The sequence below is a fragment of the Dunckerocampus dactyliophorus genome, chromosome 6, assembly GCF_027744805.1.
Source record: "Dunckerocampus dactyliophorus isolate RoL2022-P2 chromosome 6, RoL_Ddac_1.1, whole genome shotgun sequence".
NCBI classification, from domain to species: Eukaryota; Metazoa; Chordata; class Actinopteri; order Syngnathiformes; family Syngnathidae; genus Dunckerocampus; species Dunckerocampus dactyliophorus.
In genome coordinates, this window is record NC_072824.1 from 23,711,089 (window position 1) to 23,732,346 (window position 21,258).

Consider the following 21,258-nt stretch of genomic DNA (forward strand, 5'->3'; position numbering starts at 1 on the left):
TTTTTTAAACAAAAATATAACAGCTTCTCATTGATGTAGACTGAAAAAAAAAATTACACAAAAATATAAAAAAATGCTTGTCACCAAAAAAAGTACAAAAAAAGACAGTTGGAAAGACAGAAAAGCAGATAACAAGAAACAATGTTAAATTGTGTCAAAGCAAAGAGCGTACTTAAAAATAATGGAACTTCCTCGGTTTCAGGCAGTAGAGGAAAGGAAGTGCTTTAAACCAAATAGCTCACTGACGGACATCAGTGCTGCGATACAAGTACAGACGTTTTGGTTGGTGAAGTGTTCGTCTGAAATGGCAAAAAAAAAAAAGCCATCAACCTAAAAGTTTAAACAGATCTGATTAAACTTTAGGCTGCGCCTTCACATTTGACAGAATTCCACCCATTCTTTGACGCTATGAACAACCCCCATTAGCCAACGTTGCATGGAAAAAACTAGTCTAACCAGATGGAACACTGATGCCAGGTAGTGCAGTGTCCACATGCACACTAAACACTTTCACACTCAACATGTGTTTGTCAAAAAAGATAAAATGCCTGCATTACATAAGAGACGACACATTAGTAACATGCATTCAGTCTGCAACAGAACAAGAGATGAAAAGACAGAAATCCATACATATGGAATGTTTACAGCATCTACTTGTGTTTGTAAATAGAAGCAAGCATTTCCAGTTTAAAAGAAAAAAAAAAGTCCCGACTGAATGAGCATCAAAACATGAGCTGATTTGTTTTGGAGAGATGGACAGTGCTCACGTTGGCCTATTGTTGCATTTGTACAGTATTTCAATTTGATTAGTGACTGATCAAGACGTGTTGTTCCAGCACAAACAAACAAACTGCATCACGTGGAAATGACTTTTGCCATGTTAAAAAGTGATCAGCTCACTGCTAGTCAGCAGAGCAGCACGTTGGCAAACAGCACCTTTATAAGAACAATTACATTCTTTGATATAAGCACGTCACATATATACTGTAGGTGTAACATACACACCTATTAGCGGTGCATAGAATTCTTCACCTCATGTATAAATGGACTTGATGATGCAATTGCATAAATAGCAAACACTCAAGTGCATAGTCACTAAAAGCAACAAATCAATATTAGAAGTTGCAACTGGAAGTCTTTGGTGGAAATCAGGAATTTGTCATGCAAACTAAATCCTTATCATTTTTTAAAGATTACATCATCTTTTGATATCTTGTAAAAAAAAAAAAAAGACTGTGTTTGAATCAGTCAGGTTGTTTGATATTGAAAAAGTCCACCAGTCATTACCAGAACACTGGTGAAAACTTGCTTCGAGTCAGCAGCTGTGCACTTTAGGTGACTGACCTCAAAATCCATCTCAAGGTGTCCTGCTCCTTGTTAAACCTAACAAACATCCGACTTTAGGTTAATCTTATAAAAAATGTTCAGTAACCCTATCAGGAAGTACGTATCCAAAAACATTAAGGAGACCATCATTTTTTCAACAGCTTATATTAAGGGCTTAAACAGATCATAAAGACGTTGTATTCAAATGAATCTGACATCTTTTAATTTAGTGTCTATCCTGTAATCAAGTCTGCCTGACATGCCTTCAATTCTACTGTGTTTTCAATTTGCGACTAAAATATCACCAGACCAATCATAAACATGGTGGAAACTAAGGAAAGAAATAATTGCAGCTCGCTTATTTCAAATTTAAAAAGTCACAAGCGCCTGCTTATTTGTGTTGTTACATTCAGTTCTGCTATAAATGAAAATGTAAATTTGCAGCACAAAAAATGACGTCAGCGTACCAGCGACAACAGCTGACTGACACTCTATAAACAACATGGAGGACGGACGATGAACAGCAGCCTTTAAGAAGCCCCATATGGCCTTCTCTGCACGCTGACCACTCCTGGTTTTCTATTAGACAATTTACATTACATGACCAACAAAGAGAAAAGCTTCACTACTGGAAGTCAGAGTTTGGAGAGCTTTTTTTAAGTAGTCAAGCTTCTGGATGGAATCTTACAGTGAGATGGTGTTTTAAGTGTTTGTAAGTTCACAGCACGATCAGTTCATTGAACAGTCCTCTCCCTCTGTGTCCGTGTCTGTGTCTGAGCAGGCGGTGTCCATGGCAACGTGGGTGGGGCTAACAATGACTGCTCGTCTCTGCTCCTCCTCTGCACTCGCTCGTCTCTCCTGAGTGCGCTCAATGTGATGGATGGCCTGAGAGGAGCAAACAGACAATACGGCGCATCATGGCAAATATTCATTCAAAATCTTGCAACATAGACTCGCCGGACAGAGGATTAGGTACATCTACTCAGTCTAATGCAATCTGATACATAACCTGCCTTTATGACAACAATTCTCAGTTATGAATGATGATAAAAATATGATTCTTTTCGTGGCAGAACTAGAGAGCTGTTTCTAATAATTTTATTACATTATTTACCTACACGAGAGAGCATAGTTCTACAGCACCACAAATTATAATTAGTCGTCCCTTACCGCATCACGGTTGGAATTTCACGGCTTCAGAATCAAGTGTTTTTCAACATATATTAATTATGCTGTTTTGTGATTAAATACAGCATACTATTATTAGTCAAAATATGCACATTTAAGCAGTTGTGTATTTTTTCCCTTTCAAGCATAAAAATGTCTGAACTAACATACAAATACAAGGAATTAGACGCATTCAAATTGTGACTGTATTATTCTACATTGATCACCAGGGGTCAGTAGTAGTTTGGTGAGACAAGCACCAGACTCGGATCGCCAAAACAACATGCTTATATTTCAGGTTAAAATTTTCTCACAACAGGCACAATAATAACATAAATCAGAATAATAACAACACAGGCAGCTGTTGCGGCTATAACCCACAACAAGGTAAAACTCAACTCTGAACCACTGGTGTCACTTCCTGTCCACCTGCCACTCAGCTTCCTTAGGGAACACCTTTACTGCGACACACTTGAGAATGAGTTTTATATCCACTACATTGGGTAATATGAAGGTGACTATATGGGTGTTATTTCTTGTCTTGAGGGCTCTAATATTGTTAAAAACCGTATTTAGAAGATAGTAAACAGATTTTCTATTCCATTTATAAAGAAGGAATCCTACTGGCAGAAAGTCACTAATCATGGTCAGGTCTGGAACCAATTAACGGTGATAGACGAGGGATTTCTATACAATTAAAAGAAAAACATGTTTAATTAATGCTTCTCGAACAGACTCAATCAAAACAGAGCATTTTTTGTTTTGTAAAGAGATCATTTTTCATACAGTTTTTATATATTGAATATCATTAGATTGTGTAGGTGTACCTAAATTTCTGTCCATGCTAAATAAAAAAAAAAAAACAACAACAAACACCTACCTGCACGATGGTGTCCAGGTTTTGTCTAGATGTGGACACTGTGCTGGTGTGGACAGATGAGCTCATGGTTACTACGTTGACATGGTGATGGGGTGGCTGGGTTAGTGTCGGCGCTGGGACGATGACTGTTGGGTGATGCGTTGAGGCGAGGGGAGTGGGAGGAACCAACACCTGGACACAAATCACATCAAGTAAAGTGTTCCTCGTGTCAGGTCACTAAGTACAGTTGTCATTTTAATATTTCTTGTGACATACTTAATAAAGTGCATTTACAATAACGTCATTTGTATATTGCTTCACTTGAGTTGCTGGACTACAGACCAACTTTCCAGGTATGCATGCGTGAGACAGACCAACCTTTGGACTGTGAGGTTGTCGGTCTGCAGCTTGGATCTGCTGCAGCCTTAACAGCGTCTGGCTCTGGAGGTGTGCCTGCTCTTCCTCCACCTGCTGGGTGATCACCTTGAGACGCTCCGGGTGCAGCTGGGTGTCCAATGAGCGCACCTGCATCCAAATCCATGTAAGCAACTATTACCTGTGCTAGACGGCAGCTCAACATCACTCTAATCCATGATTTATTTTGTTTGACATGCAAAAGATTATTGCTTATTAAATGCAGACAATGAAATAGATAAATAGCATATAGACTCCAAGTCCTTTAATATCACTAAATCTTTTCAGTTCACTGCCAAGCTTGTTCAGTTATGAAATTAACTTTACTTTTCTTTTCTCATTTAACCCTAAGTATCTTAACCTGTTTTTGTGGAAGATCAGCAGGTGATTTTGACACCACAACCACTTTAACGGACCACTTGGTGGGGGATCTGTTTACCTGCTCCTCTAGATGCATGCGAGCAGAACGTTCTCGGTCCAGCTGCTGGCGCAACTCCAGCATTTCTCTCCTCAGCTCCTCCACCTTCTCTTCATCCAGGGTGTCAGGAGACCCGATGCCTTCATCTTTCTCTTCTGCTCGCCTCCTCTTTGGTGAGGAACCATTGAACTCCTGGAGTGTAGTGTGGGGACCATGGTAACAACAGTCACACATTATATACTGACCATACTTATAAGATCTATACAGTACCACACACTCTTCTCACAGCATTCAATGAGAAGGTATGTCCAAACTTTTGACTGGGACTGAATTTCTCAACCAAACACAGGTCACATATTTGAAGTAAGCTGCTGTGCCACTAGAAAAGCATGCAGGTGTACCTGGATAAAGCGTTTGAGCTGATTGTTCTGTGACAAGAGCTGTGTCTTTTCCTGCTCCAAAGTGAAAATGTAGTCTGCTGTCTGTTGCAAGATGGCCGCCTGCAGAAAAGAACCCAAAAGATTAATAAGAGAAACAAATCATGACAGGCTTAAATTTATACTATATTACTTGTCTAAAATAGTGCATAGTTCGTCACCTTGCTGAGTTTCTCCCCATCTGTGTGAGGCAGGAGGGTTTTGAGGGACTGGAAGCCAGCGTTGATGCTCTGCATGCGTCGCCGCTCATTGCTGTTCGCGATTTCGCGACGGATTCGTCTCTCCTGGTCCTGTGCCGTCTCTGGACTGAAGGGGATGTTGGCCAGGCTGGAGGAGTCACATGACAGAGGTGAGCATTTTTTTCCTTTACAAATTAGCAAATGAATAACATGACAGGGACAGAAGAAATATTAAACGTGACAGCACAGACAAAGTATCCATCCTGGCCAACAGCACAGCAACAATAAAACATTATACTGGATGAGTCGCACACTTACAGTATAATAGAAACAGCCTTCTAGCCTAACTTTACTACAATTTAATCTAGACCTCACATTCTTTGGCCTTTACTACCACGAGGTCACTAATTTTTAATGAACTCTGTGCACTATAACCCACCTCAAAGGCAAGCCGTCTGTCGTATTCCATTAAGTCAAGAAAGCAGCACTAAAGAGCATGACAAACCACACAAACAAACCAGTAAAACTTGATCTGAGATGTTTATAAAACATACAAGGTCAGACAGCAATCAGCTTGTGTGGCTTTAAATAGCACCGGTTCGTTGTGGGTGAGAAACCACACTCATTCATAGATTGCTCAAGGGAAAGTGTAACTTTGTGGTTACGAGGAAACTGAAAAATTAAACTGTAAAAAGCGTGTGAAATCACTTTTCATAAGATTTGGTTACCATTCTTGATGTAAAAATCACTCAATTTACAAGCATAACGATCAGAAAAGCATTTGTGTAACTATTATGTACTCTTTATTATTATAGTTGTACAAGCGTGTAACGATCATTGAGAGCTCTTTCCAATATTGTGTTTGCGGCATTTAGCTAGATAGCCGCACGGTGTCTGAGTGGTTATCATGATGGCCACACAGTCAGGAGATCAGGAAGACCTAGGTTCGAATCTCTGTTGGGCATCTCCGTGTGGCGTTTGCATGTTCTCCCGGTGCATGCGTGTTTTTTTTCCGGGTCGTCCGGTTTACTCCTACATTCCAAAAAAAACCCCATGCATGTTAGGTTAATTGGAGACTCTAAACTGTCCATAGGTCTGAATGTGAGTGTAAATGGTGCCCTGCGATTGGCTGGCGACCAGTCCAGGGTCTACCCCGCCCCTCGCCAGAAGGCAGCTGGGATAGGCTCCAGCATACCCCTGCGACCCTAATGAGGATCAGCGGTATAGAAAATGATGGATGGATGGATTTAGCTACATGAAAAGGGGCAAAATATTAGGAATGGCTCTCTATTATGCAATGTAGTGCAGAGTACAGCATTTTGTTTAATGAGAAATTTTACATCACGGGAAAATGTAATCTAAAACAATAAAAACTTTTTCCATGTCTGTATGTGGAATTAAAATATAGAACGGACTGAGAAAAGACCTCAAAACACAGTACTTAGTAGCCAGTTTAAGAAACAGTATAAGCATATGCTTTTTGCAAGGTGCAGTGAAGTCGAAGAAAGGTGAACTACAGTGTCTGATATCATTAACTTGAATCTTATTATTAGGCAATACATGTATCCCTTTATTACACAATGTTTACACCAGCTTTATATATATCAGATACTCTGAGAATTAATTATTAATGGTGTCACAAGATCTTGCGAGATTAAAACATGATAAGATTTCTTGTTTGGAAAAAAATGTCTTGTGGGTACTAGGCCTGGGACGATAATAAACTAATTAATCACACAATAAATGAAAAAGCACTTGATAATTTTGCCAGCCTCAATACACTGCCATGTGCATGCATGTCCGTTTTTCTCGGCTCCAGCCTCCAAACAGGCAGGACGAGAGTTCACTCTGTGACTCTCTTTGGCGTGTTTGTTGCGCAGAACAACAGCATGAACGGAGTGCACCCTTGTGTCAGTTATACAGTCTCTTTGTCTTGGTGGGTGGAGGCAGGGCCGGTGGCATACACACATAGCGCAGAAGAGTGTAACATAGCAGAAACGTTATACTGTAGAATGCAATATACACCGCTATTAATTATATAATGGTGGTTTACTCCTGTACTGTATCTAGGCATCAGCTTTTTTTTCTGAAAAAGGTATTATTGTCATACTTTCTGTACTTATTACTGGACAATGTTTCGGTCAACCTTACCCCTTTATTTATTTTCTTTATTACAGACCATTTTTTTCCAAATGGTAAACTGGTATACATTTAACACAGAAATAGAAGAAACTATCAGTAATAGCTGTGCACAGAAATGGGGTAGAATTACATGCTTTTGCTTCTTCCTACTCCTTTTCAGACATGCTGAACTGTGCAAGTGAAACCGTGACGTTAAGCATGTTCTAAATAAACAAACCATTAATACACAGCAACAATAAAAAAATAGTTATACCCAAGAAAAACTGGTAATTTTCAATACAGCTATTGTATTGGATCTCATTGAGGAAGTAGGTAGTTATACACTAACGAATTCAGCTGCCAGCAATTATTAAAAAAAAAATAAATTCGCTGGTTTGCTTCAAATCTTTTAAACAAGCGCAAGAGCTCAAGTGTTGTTGTTGACTAGTGTTGTAGCTGTCAGGAGCTGCGGACCTCCAACATGGCCGCCTGAGGGCGCGTCGACCAGCTGGTAGCAGTAGTGAAATGCGACTCCACGCGTAGCAGCAGCAGGCCCCCTGGCACCGCGGAGAACAATGCTTTCGACCGTTAGCGACGAGCAAACCGCCAACGCTGGCTGTAAAACACAGTCAAAATAGACGCACACGTACACCGATGTTGCGTCCGTGTAAAAAGGGTCGACCCCCGTTAACGTTTATGCCGAGCAAAGAGAGGTGAGCGGGGTTATAAGACGAGCACGTTGTGTTGTAAGCTAACCAGTTAGCAGCACGAGTTAGCGACACAACCACGGCTACCGCACGGAGCGCCCCTTCACCACGTTTCCACAATTTAACCTTTAATGTCCAACAAAAGCTATTCACGACGACAATATGTCACAAACAACAAGTGTGTGCTCAAAATAGATCTTCATAAAGGCGGTTTGGTAAAAAAAAATAGCAAGAGGCTGGTGAACACGTTAACTACCACGTGCTACTGGAGATGCAATGTATCGATTCCATGTTGATTGACATGTTGGGGATGCGTAAACGTGTATCACAAGGCACAACTTTGCCATTTTGTTGGCAAACGTCATGACATTGGTTACACAATCTGCCACATGCCTGCACGGAAGAGCAGCAACTCGGGTAATAATCCGCCAGTTTGCACAACCTTGAGCTTGCTGCCAAACTATGGCATGCTAACAGCTAGCACCTAGCGCGCTCGTGCAACGCATCGACATTAAACTCTTTTACCGCTAATCACGTGTTTTGTAACATACCTGCACAGACCACCGATGACATCTTTCTCTGTCTTCTTGAATTGCTGAATGTTTGGTATCTTCTCTGTCGGCATCATGAAATATTCCATGCTTTCAAAGCCACCTCCTAGAAACGCGCGCTCGCCCCGTGTTGTATGCCCAGAATGTTCCGTTAAACGTTTAATTAGATTTAGGTTTGAGAAACCTTCACATGCAACGATGTGAAGAAACCACAGAAAAACAAAAGTTGTCCACAGCTGATGGGGTTCCCTCCAATGCGTGTTTGCTCGTGTGTGTGTGGCTTCTCGCATCCGCCTACTACGTGTTTGTGTGTATGTCCGATGCCTCCGCCTACTGTTTGGATGTGTGCGTATGTGCGTGTGTGTGCGTGCGCGCAGCTGATCTGTGCGAGGCGGGAAACAGCTGGTTGGAATCAGCCCTACTTCCGGCATGGAGAACAAACAAGTGAGGAGAGCATGGGGCCCTTGTGTAAGTGCGCTGCTTCATGCAAACTCAGTGTTTTGTACGAATGAACTGCACCTACATGAAAATAAGCTACAGCCATTTACAAAATTACCTCTTTAATTATTGCATAAATGTTTTTATGACGCTGCGAACAATTCTAAATGAGACACCAAGTAGCTAGCGATACATTATTTTTAGTAAGACTGAACACACTTTGCTCATACACAAAAGTTAAGGAATATGTTTTTCAGGTGAAATTTCACAGTTAACCTAAAATGCATTGTAACCTCTACACGACACACTTGAACTACTTGACCTTCTCTAAACTTTTCAAGTCAATAATCATCTATCTTTAATTGATGTTTTTATTGTCATTGCACGCCTATATACAACAAAACTTGGTTCAGTGCCCCACTTAAATTTCTAGCAGCATAAAGACATGTTAAAACATATATACAGTCATGGCCAAAAGTTTTGAGAATGACAAGTTTTGGTTTTCGCAAAGTTTGCAATTTCAGTGTTTCCGCCTCTTGGGGATTGACCACAAATTCTCAACGGGATTAAGGGATGAGGAGTTTCCTGTCCGTGAACCAAAGATGTTGATGTATTGTTTCCCGAGCCAGTTAGTTATCACTTTTGCCTCATGGCTAGATGCTTCATCATGCTGGAAAAAGCATTGCTTGTCACCAAACTGTTCTTGGATGGTTTGGAGAAATTGCTCTCAGAGGATGTTTTGGTGCCATTCTTTATCCATGGCTGTGTTCCTTGGCAAAACTGTGAGTGAGCCCACTCCCTTGGCTGAGAAACAACCCCGCATATGAATGGTTTCAGGATACTTTACCATTGGCACTACACAAGACTGAGAGCGCTCACCTTTTCTTCTCCAGACAAGCTTTTTTCTGGACGTCACAAACAACTGGAAAGGTGATTCATCAGAAAAAAAAATACCTCACTCCTCCTTATTCTTCCGCTAACTGAGCTGTTCCTGATCCCCTGTGCCTTACTTTGAACTGCACAGTAGACATCATAGATCTAGGGGGACGTCTGGGTTAGTCCCGCGGGCACACAACCGAGGGACGACCCGGGAATGCTACCCCAGGTTTTAACTTCACCATAGTCACTTAGATACCTGAACACACAGTTACACCGGAGAGGAGCCCTGCCGACCGTAGGGGCGGCATGGAACCCCCAGGGGGAACTAGCACCGGCTCCAAGCGACAAATTTGAACATAATCACACACACTAGCGTGCATGCATGGACTGTTTTCAGCATCTTTTAATTTGGCACGTAATATTATTAAAGTTATTGTTATCACCGTTGTTTCTTGTCTTTGTAATTATAAAATTACAGTAATAACGGTGACCGTAAGAGTAATAACAACTAAACAGAAAGATGCTTTTACTGTAGTTATTGCTGCATCTGCAGGTATGTCTCACCCGCTCTTATCTCTCACCGTCCATCCCCAGGTTTTCCAACTAGACTCCATATCCAGTCCCAAGTTTCTTTCTATCAGTTCTCACAGCTACACCCCTACTGCCACTGACTATCTGGCCCATCTAACACTACAGAATCAGGCGATGAAGTGGATGCTCTCACCATCTGCATACTGAGTCTCCAATCACAGTCAATGATGTGACCTAACACTTTGCTTTTTTTCTCTTTCTTCTTTGTCTGTCGTCCCTCTAACTATGTTCTGTTAAGTGGCTTTAACAATAAATTTGCAATGCAACTGAACAGGAGGAGTATACCAAAGTCACCTGTTGTTAAGCAAAGCTGTTCTGGCAAAACAATCATACAGTTCAGTCATACTGCATGACTAAGTTGCTGAACAGGACATGTTAAAAAAATAATTCCCCCCAGTCTTCAGGAGTCTGACCCCTATGTCCCTGATGGTTTTCTTGGAGAGGGGTGGCTTCTTTGCAGCCTTCTTGACGCCATTTTCCAAATGTCTTTGCCTCACTGTGCATCTCTAACTGTGCGTGCAGATGCACTCACACCTGCCAGCTGCGATTCCTGAGCAAGTGCTGCACTGGTGGTGCCCGGATTCTGCAACTGAATCAACTTTCTGAGACAGTCCTGACGCTTCCTGGACTTTCTGGGGCGCCCTGAAGCCTTCTTCACAACAATTGAACCTCTCTCATTGAAGTACTTGATGATGCGATAAATGGTTGGTTGAGGTGCAGTCTTACTAGCAGCAATACTCTTGCCTGTGAAACCATTTTAGTGCAAAGCAATGATGACTGCATGTGATTCCTTGCAGGTAACCATGGTTAACAGAGGAAAAACAAAGATACCAAGCACCACCCTCCTTTTACTCTAACTCAATTAGCATCACAGAGTCATCTTCAGCTTTTGTCCTTGTGAACACTCTCACCTATGTTAACAAGCAAACCACTGACATGAGGTCAACTGGTCCTTTTGTGTAAATTGTGTTTTTGGGATTAAGATCATTTCCATGACAAAGGGGGATTTTGCCATTCATCTTATCGCTCTTCGCAACAGTACAGTATATGCAAATTGCCATAATAAAAACTGAGGTAGCTGATGTGAAAATTAATATTTGTGTCATTCTCAAAACTTTTGGCCATAACTGTACTTAAATCAAGTAAAAATATAAATAAAATATAGAATGTAAAAAATAAAGTATGCAGAGATTTTAAGGTATTTCTGTGAGGTATTGCACATAGTCCATTTGATCAGAGTTGAGGTATTAGTCAGGGAAAACAAAATATTGTATAATATTTGAATGCATATGTCCAACGCTCTCACACGCCTGTTGTGAATTTTGCCAGTCAGCTCTTAGAGAACAAGTGCAAAAATAAAAGAAGGTCAAATTAAGTTCTGAAATTTTGCCTAAAAGATGAATATCCCTAACTTTTTATAAGTCGTATATTTTTAAAAATCCTCAGAGGAAATCATGAGAACTTAAATAACCTGTTCGAAATTTTATTTTATTTAACAACACATTTTTCTTATTGTAAAAGAGTGCACTTAAAAGTTGGCAATTATGTGCACAAAGCTTTTTTTTGCATTTATTTTTATTTTCAAATGTTTCAAACAAGACCACTTGATGAACACTTCTGGATGGACAGTAATAAATTACAGTAAGTAGGCCTACTGACACTACAGTGCTGTGTTTTACATCTTTTTTTTTTTTCAACCAAAAATGATTTTCTCTGGTTAGGGGGTACTTGTTTAAAAAATATCCCATAGGTAGCACTTAATTGAGGACGGCTGCTTTAAAGGGTCTTCACAATTTTAGGGGCGTATGCATTGTGCATTTTTACATAAAAATAATGAAGGTTGACTATGGAGAAAAGACCCCAACAGATGCTCTTCAAGGGACTTTGTCTCCAATTGGCTCAAACTGAAAACTTGTGTAAAGACAATATTCTAAGTCAGTGCGGGCATAGACCACACAGTGGCCTAGTGGTTAGCATGTCAGCCGACTCTGTCACGCCAGCTTCCTCTCACATTCCAAAATGCATGGTAAGCTAAATGTATACTCTAAAGTGTGAATGTGAAAACTCGTGCAAGTATAAAGAGAACATACAAACTCCACACAAAGATGCTCCAATGGAGATTCAAGGCTGGATCTCCTGATTGTGATGCAGATGTGCAAACCACTACTTCAATTGAGATGCCTTTCCATAATCAACACACGTAAAATAGTGTCTTTATTGTTTTATTTTCTTATGCAGTATATCTGCTTTGGAGGGCATAACATGACCATTTATACATACATATTCTGACCCCATGCCAGAAGAAAGTATTAATTAAAAAATAATCTTTATTTATGATACATAATAGAATTTTAGCACAGACCCAGAAAGTCCTTCCTCTAGTCACTGAGAAGTACATTCAGAGATACATGCGCAGCTTAAAGTGGCCTGTAAGGCAGATGATTATCGCTGTGAGTTGACTTTTTTGATTAATCTAATGGTCTCCATATACTACATGACATGATTTTTCATTGTAAACGAAGCATATAAGCGCAGACGTGATAATTTGTCCTTAACAACAGATATTAATTGAATCATTCACTCTCTTATTCCCACATATTGCTTCAACTGGAAGAGCCAAGTGAGTGGAATGTATCAAGATGGTATGGTTAACAAACCTTTTAAATAGAAGTTTAACACACAAGTTTTAAATAACCTCTTTTCCTCAAGAGCTGCATGTTCCAAAGCTGCACACAGATGTGATGGTCCTTGTGCCAGGCAAGGTTGGATGTTGCGCAAGGTACAAACATCACTGAGCTGCTGAGGGTGTGGACAGTGTAGGTCTGGTCCTCTTGGCAGCAAACTCCTCCACAGCAAATGTGTAGCTATACTGAAGAAAAATAATGAAAAAGCAATTTAAAAAAAAAAACATATAACGTTAATGTACTCTGCAATGAAGGAAGCGGTGTACTCATGTGGTCTTACCTCATTTTCTATGTCCTGGAGGGACTTTATGCGAATGTTGTTGAGCTGTGAGTTCAGCTGAGGAGTGAGTGACACAAAAGGAAAACTATAAATTACAAAATTTCATAGACTTCTGGCTGTGAGATCATGTCAAGTAGAAATATTTGTTTGGAAACAAATTTCATCGCTTTAGAATACATGGCAATGTTGGACATACCGTACTTTTTGGCTGGATATCAAACTTTGGGTGAAGGCTGAAGGGAACTCCCTCTAGAGCTGCAAATAATCGAATGGTAGAGAACATATTGGATGACAGTGTTGCTTAAAAAAACCTACTATTCAGTTATGATGTGATTACCCGTGATGCCCTGGATGCTGCTGTCAGCCGGTTTGTCCACAGTGTCCTTGACACGAAGAGAGTGCCGCCTATGGCTGAGCCTACCGTGTGACTCTTGAAGATGGTTGCTGCAGAACCACAAAGGATACAAAATCATTTCCATCAGCATCAACTAAGATAGACATAGGACACTTCTGGTGAAAGACAAGTTTACATACACTCATCATGGATATGAATGTAATCCATCCATCCATTTTCTATGCCGCTTCTCCTCATTAGGGTCGTGGGGGTATGCTGGAGCCTATCCTAGCTAACTTTGGGCGACAGGCGGGGTACACTCTGGACTGGTCGCCAGCCAATCCGCATGAATGTAATATTCATTGAAATTATTTGAAATTGTGTAGGTTCTTGTTTTTTGCTTCCTTGCTTGGCGGAGGTAAAATTTCTTAATTGTACTTTAAACATGTGTTCTGTGAGTCTTTACATGTAATGTTTAATTTGGCCAGGATGACATAAGTGTGGCAATGGATTGTCAACAATCTGTACTATGCTGAAGCACAGCAGTCTTTGACAGCAGTGTCCATAAGTAACAAAAAAAGTGTTCCTGTCTTCGCACAAGAAGCTTTAGGTCTTAAACAGGAACTCTACCTTGGTCTTAGGGGCTGAGGAGAAGATGGACGCTCCAGCGACAAGGCGCGCATATCCAAACTGACTCTGCGGGGCTTTGCTTTGGGTGTGGGGCCGGCAAAATGACCCTTCTTACACCACAGCACGTAGCCATGGATGTCTCTGTGAATAGCATGTGTAAGATTGCAGTGGTGTGATGAGGAGAGGGAGGTCACAGTACAGATCGAGTGCAGGTGAAGTGATTGTACGAACACGGCTTACCCAACATATGTGTAGTGCTGTAACATCATTTTGCTTTTGGCCGTCAGTTTGATGTCCAACACGGCTGTGTCCACACTACCCACTGGGACAACACGTACACAGACGCGTTTCTTCTTTGAAACGGTGGCCTCTGGACATGGAAACAAAATAAAATATTAGACTGCACAGTAAATCATCAGTGAGTAACTAGGACCGTAAGGACAGACAATGCAACTGAAACGAGAATCGTGTATGCAAGCACCTTAATGAAGACTAGCTTCATCGTTTCCTCTGTTGTGTAACATACATGTTTGATACACTCGGTGGTCACAATATTAGACACACCTGTACGATCTAATGACATCCAATACAACAGCTGTTATAAAAATGTGCCTTTACAAAGATAATGATGAGCTTAATTTAATTTAAAAATATGTTTGTAGTTGTACTTGTAGTTTGGATTGCTGTTGAAGTGAACTGCATTATAACAGCTGTTTCTCTCTTTTTCATTTCATTGTTTAAAACAAAATAAAGTTTTAATTTTTAGAAAATGAGGTTAGTGAAAAAGTTATAATATTATAGGATTAGGAAAACAATTACAAAGATTGTTTAAGACGAGAGTTGCAATATGCATATGAAATTCACACTAACAATATGCTTTTGCACCTATATCACAAAGCTGAGATGCAGTTTTTTTTCTTGAAATACATATAACTTGTTAGTATAGCTACATGTGTTGATTTCTAAAGTATCAAAGTGGCCCTTGTATCCTTTCATTTTTCAGTATGAGGCCGTCAATGGAAAAAGTTTGGATACCACTGCTTTACAGTAAGACTTTGCAGGTTTACCTCATGTTACTTGTTTGAGGTCTGAAGTAGTATTTGCCCCGCAATCCAAAACACACATAAAAGTACTGCAAACGTGTGTGTGCTCTCACTTGGTTCTAGGTGCTCTGCTATGAAGCAATAGCCATGAGGAATGGCGTCCTTGTCCGTGATGAGCTGAATGTCTGCCACAACCATACCCCCTGAGATGGCCTACAAGACAGACAGTTCCACCTCTCACATGAAACATGGCAGAGAATGCATAGCTAATGGAGAAAACATGCTGTGGTGATACTAAGTCAATAAGTGAAGATTATGAAAATCTCGATAGGTTACCTTACTGTAACAGAGGTAATATCCCGATTTCATCGCAAAGCTGCGTGTGAAGTTTGCATTTGCTCCATCTTCAGTGATGCTGATCTACAGGACAGGCAGACATGCCGCGAGAAAGAGACAATGTTCATAAATCTAAAGACAGACAACGAAACTGATTCACGCCCGCCGATGGTTCATTTAGAATCGCCAATGAACATATTAACATGCATAGCTTTTGGACTGAGCACAGAGAGGACATGCAAACTCCAACCAGAAGGGATCAAAACCGAGACCTTGATGAACCCCTGGGATCACTGTGCTGCCTCATTATCACATTCATATACCATAGTCCTTCTGAGTAAACAGGCCAAGGATACATTGTGACTGATTTAATGCGAGTGGCACCAGAATAAGAACAAGATCTGCTATATGCCGAGGTCAGGTGTCAATGTGTGAATGTGCTTGCACTGACACACACCGTTCTTTTAGGGATGTTAACACTTGTGAAAAGTGCTTATCATTCAAGTTTGAGGTGTTTGGGAGGGCTTCATACATTGAAAGTCACTTATAAAAGTTGATTGTGGTTGAGTACCACAAAAACAAGTGCTTAAAAGCAACGCTTACAATAATTTATATCACAAGTTGCAACTTTATGTTTGTGTTTTTCCGTTATATTATAATAGTTACTATTGAGAAGAACTTTTTGCATTAATAACGCCTGCAAAGCTAAAGGAGCTCTTTCTGTTAAGGGTTAAGAAAGGATTTTAAAATGTTCAGAACAGTTGATATGTAATTTCTGTCTGTACCAAGGTGAAGTCTTTGGGGCAGGTGGTGGAGTTGGAGGTCCATGCCACTGCTGTCACTGGGTGGACTTGCACATGGGCCACGGCGGACATCTGAGGACAGGAAGAAGGAAGGAAAGGTAAAACTATCTAAATGTGCTTTCAATTGTGCATGCCATCACAAATACACTGACTGGCCACTTGAACAGGTATGCTGCACAATGTAACGAGATCTAATACAAGACCTAAACTGTATTTGCAATTAAAACTAGAAATGCATGTTCATAGACAACCATACTGTATCCCACTTGGCTTCTTCTGGGTTTTTTCCACATTCTAAGTGGGTTAGAACACAGTTACACCCCTTTTTCACTGCGCAATCCCTACTCAAGTTGCCACAGCTACTTGGCCCTACCTACTCCAGTTTGGGGTGGTCAGTTTTCCACCACAAAATAGCATTGCCTCGATAGTCGGGGGGAAGCTTCTCTGACATAAAGTACTGTGCAAAAGTCTGAGTCAACCATTACATTTGTTATGATTGAGCGGGGTGGACTGCTCCTTTGATGCCAAATAAAAGGGCATTAAAACAATAAAACTAGCAGTGTCCTAAGACTTTTGTTTAGATTTTTTTCCATCAGTTAGCGAGAGACAGGCTAACAACAGGTGATCATTTGTTTTTATGAATTTTTTTTCAATTCTCTGTTTTGCGCATTGACTTACAAAGGCACATGGTATCAGTCGTTATGAAATGCAACCTCGCCTGACTTGTTAAGTCACTCTCTGCAGCAGACAACAAACACAAAGTCTCATTTTACACCTTGGATTTTAGTAAACGACAACGCCTTGCCAACTGTGGCGTGTGGCAAGAGAGAAATACAAGTTTAAAAAAGGGTATGAGTGATGGCAAGGAGGAATGTGTGATGATAGCTATAGAACATTGAAATGGAACTTACTGCATTATAGGAAAGCACCTGGCTACTCAGTACAATACAGTACAGTAGATCCCAGCCTATTGGCGGTTCGGCATTTGCTCCCCCGCATGGTCGCGGATTTCTTTTCTGTTTTAAATAGTAAATTGCTTAATAGTAACTAAGGGACGATACACGAGATCGGGTCCACGAGGATGAGACGAGATTTAAACGTTATTTTTAAGAAAAAAAATATATGTGTGGACAAACAGCCTTTTTGATTTAACTGGGTCACAAAACAATGCAGGTGTATTTTGAAATGTTTACTGTCCCCCAAATTATTATGTAAACGATTAGTGTCAACATTATTTTGATTACTATATACATATACACACACGCAGGGGCGCACGGTGGTCTAGTGGTTAGCATGTTGGCGACACAGTCACAGTCAGGACATCGGGAAGACCTGGGTTCGGATCGCCGTCGCCACATTCCAAAAACATGCATGTTAGGTTAATTGGCAAAATTGTCCATAGGTATGAATGTGAGTGTGAATGGTTGTTTGTCTATATGTGCCCTGCGATTGGCTGGCGACCAGTCCTGGCTGTAGTCAGCTGGGATAGGCTCCAGCATACCCGTATACCCCCGCGACCCTAATGAAGAGAAGCGGCATAGAAAATGGATGGATGGATATACACACACATATACTGTATATACATATATATATACACACACACACACACACACACACATACACACATATATATTCATACATATATATACACACAAATATGTATATACAGTCTATATATGTACTGTATATACACATTCTTTTGCGATGTAGCAAAGTGCATTTTCTGTGAGCACACACCATTTTTCGCTGTTCTGTTTGTATTTGCTTTGTTGACCATATGAGTCTGACTGTCCAGACGAAGGCTCTGCATCTACGTTTGTGTACGTTTTTCCCCCATGGGAAAAATGGGTCGGTGGTTTTGTTTTTTGCGTTGCCTTTTTGCTGCCACCACTTTCTGACAAATTTGGCATACTGGCTCGTCCGTGTCGATGCGTTCACCTCTATGATACCTTGCAATGCATTGCTCTTCACGAGAGTACACTCCTCTGCTGTGTGTATGCTAGCGGCCCCGCCTCCCCTCACAGAGACAAAGAGACTTGATGACTGACGAGAGGGCTTACTTCGTTCAAGCGTTTGTTTCCGGGAGCAAAAATGCGCCCAGGGGCTGAAAACAAGCTTGGAGTTAACCTTGCTTCCTGCCTTTGGAGGCGAGAGAAGAGGAAAACAAACCCGCTTGTACCTAGCAATATGTCGTGGCCGGCAAAATTATCCAGTTAATTTTCATTTATTGTGTGATTAATTAGAATTCTTGTCACGTTTTAATCTCGCAAGATGATCTCATGACACCCCTAATATTAACTGATGTAAATAGAAAGTGATTTGATGGCGCATCGGCAGGGGAAAAAGAGTGCTGCGGTATGAATCCAGCAGAGGGTGCTGGATCACAAGTCAATTCCCTCAATATTGTCAGGCAAGAAGATACCTGTACTGTACTTCAATCGGATGTGATGTGTGTAACTGCACGTTTTGAAAGTACAATATTGAATACTGCCAGCCTGTAATTGTTTCCTAATGTGTAAAATTGAATTAAGATGTATTTTAATAACCCTGAGAGCCATATTATAGGGCTTAAATTATCAAAATTAGGCATTTTTAGGCTGTTAGTCACAGTTTTTCAAACTTAATGTCTACTGCAGGGGTTGCCAACCCGTAGATCGCAATCGAGCAGTCGATCTTTGGGACTTGCCCCACCGATCACTGTTATAAATTCCCTAATTATACGTTAATACACTCTTCAAAAAATAAAGGGAACACTTAAACAACACGATGTAACTCCAAGTCAGTCACACTTCTGTGAAATCAAACTGTCCACTTAGGAAGCAACACAGATTGACAAATGGAATAGACAGGTGGACAGCAAGACACCCCCAATAAAAAAATAAATAATAATTAATAAAATAATACATTAATAAAATAATAAATACATTTTTGTGTGATTTTGTTGTCAGCACATTCAACTATGTAAAGAACAAAGTATTTAATGAGAATATTTAATTCATTCAATTCTACGATGCGTTATTTTAGTGTTCCCTTTATTCTTTTGAGCGGTATATTTAGTGCAGGCACTGTTCAGGCTGGACTTCATGTTTTTTTACCCCAGGCACCTTGCAAGGCAGCTCAAGGTCCTTCTTCGGACCAATGGCACATTCAAGCCATCTGGGCAGCTGCTGTTGACATGCGTCTACATGTTTATGTCTGTCTGCGTCGGCGATAACAGATACCAGACAATACATCAGACATGGTATCAATGTCAAATCAGCCAGCTGGATGAAAATCAGAACTGTGTATAAATAAAGCCAATTAAACGTTCCATTACGTCTGGCTCTCTGACCCGAGCGGCTGTGTGGATGAGGCGCTCCAGCGAAGTTGCTTTCATCACATTCAGTCCCAGCTCTCCGCTACAATGGCGAAAATGTTAGGCAAAATAAATGCATTATCACATCAGTACCCTTCCTTCCTGGAGAGTGACCAACAGACCGTACACGTCTGTACGCCTCTCCGCTCTCCAGCCACGCACCAAGCCCTGAGCTCGGTCCCCAAAGCCTGGCTGGAGGTGCCAGCGCAGGCCAGTAGAATAAAAGGCACAATGAGGAAAAAGCTAAAATGTTGAGACCAACATCCAAACAAAGCTTTGTCTTCATTTTTAAAAACCCTGTCTACAAAATGTTATACAGTGGGCGGGTACCTCTTGCCTAGGTTCATGGCCAAGACCAGGGATTTTGGGCTCATGGTGACCACTGGTATATTGTATGAGCATTGCAGTAATTAAATATTAATGGCATACACAAATTAGTTTTAAAAAAGCAGATTCCATGTTGCACATACAATTTACATGAACAGTACGTACTGTTCTTATGCTGTTTGCCAACAAACATACACCAGGCCCTTTAATTCTAGTAATACCTATAAAACACTAAAGTATTGCTCTGCACACACCTTCCCGTCCCCCCTCCAAAATATGGAGGTACAGTATGTCATGCATCTTTCAAGGTTGAGTATTTTTTTTTTTATTATGTTTGAGTTGTATTTAGTTTTATGAAAAAGTGGTTAACTTCTCTTTACACTGGTATGGTGGTTGTGTGTGTGTGTGAGAGAGCGAGACAAACCTGCAGCTACATAGGCTAAGAAAGCATGCTATTCAGGAGCCACACAGTATGCTGTGCAGGACATAGAGCCCCTATTCATTCTGAATAGTTGTGTTATGACTCTTATAAAGTCAGAGGAGGAGATGCTAAGTCTGGAGGAATTGAGTCATAATTTAGTACCATATTAGACACATTAACGTTCCCATAGCACAATGTTTAACACACACACTTACAAATCAAAGCGATTTCCACCTTTACAAACTTTCTCAAAGTATTTCTTTCGAAAAACTAAGAATGAATCACAGTACCAGAATCTCAAATACGTTTAACTGTGTTTAGACACGATGGTCTTTGTTCGACGTGTTTTTTTTTTTTTTGTTAAAAAAAAAATCTAGTTTACAGTTTCGGCAATTATTTAAACTAGCACCAACATTAACATGTTAACCTTTTTTCTGAACAGTTTGGCTACACTTGGTAGAGTACGGTAGAGTTATTCACAAATAAGTAATCAAATTGTAAAAAGTGTCGGGACGGTGTAGTTTACAGTACAAACACGACCTGCCGGTTTCATCTCACAGCAGCGGCGATCGTTCAAAATGAAAACTTCGATGCTAGCACAAAATAACTTCAATCGCCACTCTACAAAAAATAAAACAAATAACTATACTTACCCTACATTGAAGTTGTTCCTCCCCTGAGTTTGGAAGGTCTGTTTTCTAGCGAGGCAGCAGCAGTGGAGTCAACACAACAGTCTCCTATGTTGTCTGTAGGTGCTTTTCCTGGTAAAAGCAGGAAGTCCTACTCCTATGGGACTACAACTCCCACCAAACCTCACCAGAGGCGTCATAAATTAGCTGTCAACTCTTGACGCTAGATGGCAGCAAAGCAGCCCTATTTGGCATTCCAGTTTTACGAATCACATCACCGGTAATTATAGTTATTAATATGAAGGGCCCTAATGATAATTATTGTTGTA

At 40.7% G+C, this 21,258-nt stretch overlaps 3 protein-coding genes across 6 annotated transcripts in view; 1 reads left to right on the top strand and 2 right to left on the bottom strand.

Annotated features, from left to right (window-relative positions):
• The window catches only part of wdr19 (WD repeat domain 19), a 30,238-nt gene extending 18,665 nt beyond the window's left edge, over nucleotides 1-11,573 (top strand). For 2 of the 4 annotated variants that reach the window (XM_054778757.1, XM_054778758.1), the window contains one exon: nucleotides 2,108-3,664. The gene's annotated coding sequence lies outside the window, so the exon portion shown is untranslated. The other 2 variants (XR_008570659.1, XR_008570660.1) reach the window with 2 other exon arrangements.
• On the bottom strand, nucleotides 295-8,525 carry LOC129182518 (transcription factor AP-4-like). The gene is made up of 7 exons (XM_054778759.1): nucleotides 8,180-8,525; nucleotides 4,783-4,948; nucleotides 4,586-4,684; nucleotides 4,206-4,376; nucleotides 3,731-3,877; nucleotides 3,374-3,544; nucleotides 295-2,211 (listed from the first exon to the last, which is right to left on the bottom strand). The coding sequence occupies exons 1-7, from the start codon at nucleotides 8,467-8,469 to the stop codon at nucleotides 2,056-2,058; spliced, it is 1,200 nt and encodes a 399-aa protein (XP_054634734.1). The 5' UTR covers nucleotides 8,470-8,525; the 3' UTR covers nucleotides 295-2,055.
• Nucleotides 11,574-12,293: 720 nt separating the features above from the next.
• On the bottom strand, nucleotides 12,294-21,103 carry mvb12a (multivesicular body subunit 12A). The gene is made up of 10 exons (XM_054778762.1): nucleotides 20,954-21,103; nucleotides 16,180-16,269; nucleotides 15,395-15,478; nucleotides 15,172-15,271; nucleotides 14,256-14,385; nucleotides 14,016-14,156; nucleotides 13,389-13,495; nucleotides 13,248-13,306; nucleotides 13,052-13,108; nucleotides 12,294-12,956 (listed from the first exon to the last, which is right to left on the bottom strand). The coding sequence occupies exons 2-10, from the start codon at nucleotides 16,267-16,269 to the stop codon at nucleotides 12,876-12,878; spliced, it is 849 nt and encodes a 282-aa protein (XP_054634737.1). The 5' UTR covers nucleotides 20,954-21,103; the 3' UTR covers nucleotides 12,294-12,875.
• Between the last annotated feature and the right edge of the window lie 155 nt (nucleotides 21,104-21,258).

What these genes read in the sequence shown, in the direction of transcription:
- LOC129182518 (XM_054778759.1), bottom strand. Translation starts at nt 8,469, where the DNA reads ATGCGAGAAGCCACACACACACGAGCAAACACGCATTGGAGGGAACCC. An exon ending in AGCTCAAACGCTTTATCCAG is followed by an intron (nt 4,377 to 4,585) that starts GTACACCTGCAT and finishes ACTACACTCCAG; the next exon opens with GAGTTCAATGGTTCCTCACC. An exon ending in GCATGCATCTAGAGGAGCAG is followed by an intron (nt 3,878 to 4,205) that starts GTAAACAGATCC and finishes ATTTGGATGCAG; the next exon opens with GTGCGCTCATTGGACACCCA.
- mvb12a (XM_054778762.1), bottom strand. Translation starts at nt 16,269, where the DNA reads ATGTCCGCCGTGGCCCATGTGCAAGTCCACCCAGTGACAGCAGTGGCA. An exon ending in CAGCACTACACATATGTTGG is followed by an intron (nt 14,157 to 14,255) that starts GTAAGCCGTGTT and finishes TGCTATTCACAG; the next exon opens with AGACATCCATGGCTACGTGC. An exon ending in CAGCATCCAGGGCATCACGG is followed by an intron (nt 13,307 to 13,388) that starts GTAATCACATCA and finishes GATTATTTGCAG; the next exon opens with CTCTAGAGGGAGTTCCCTTC.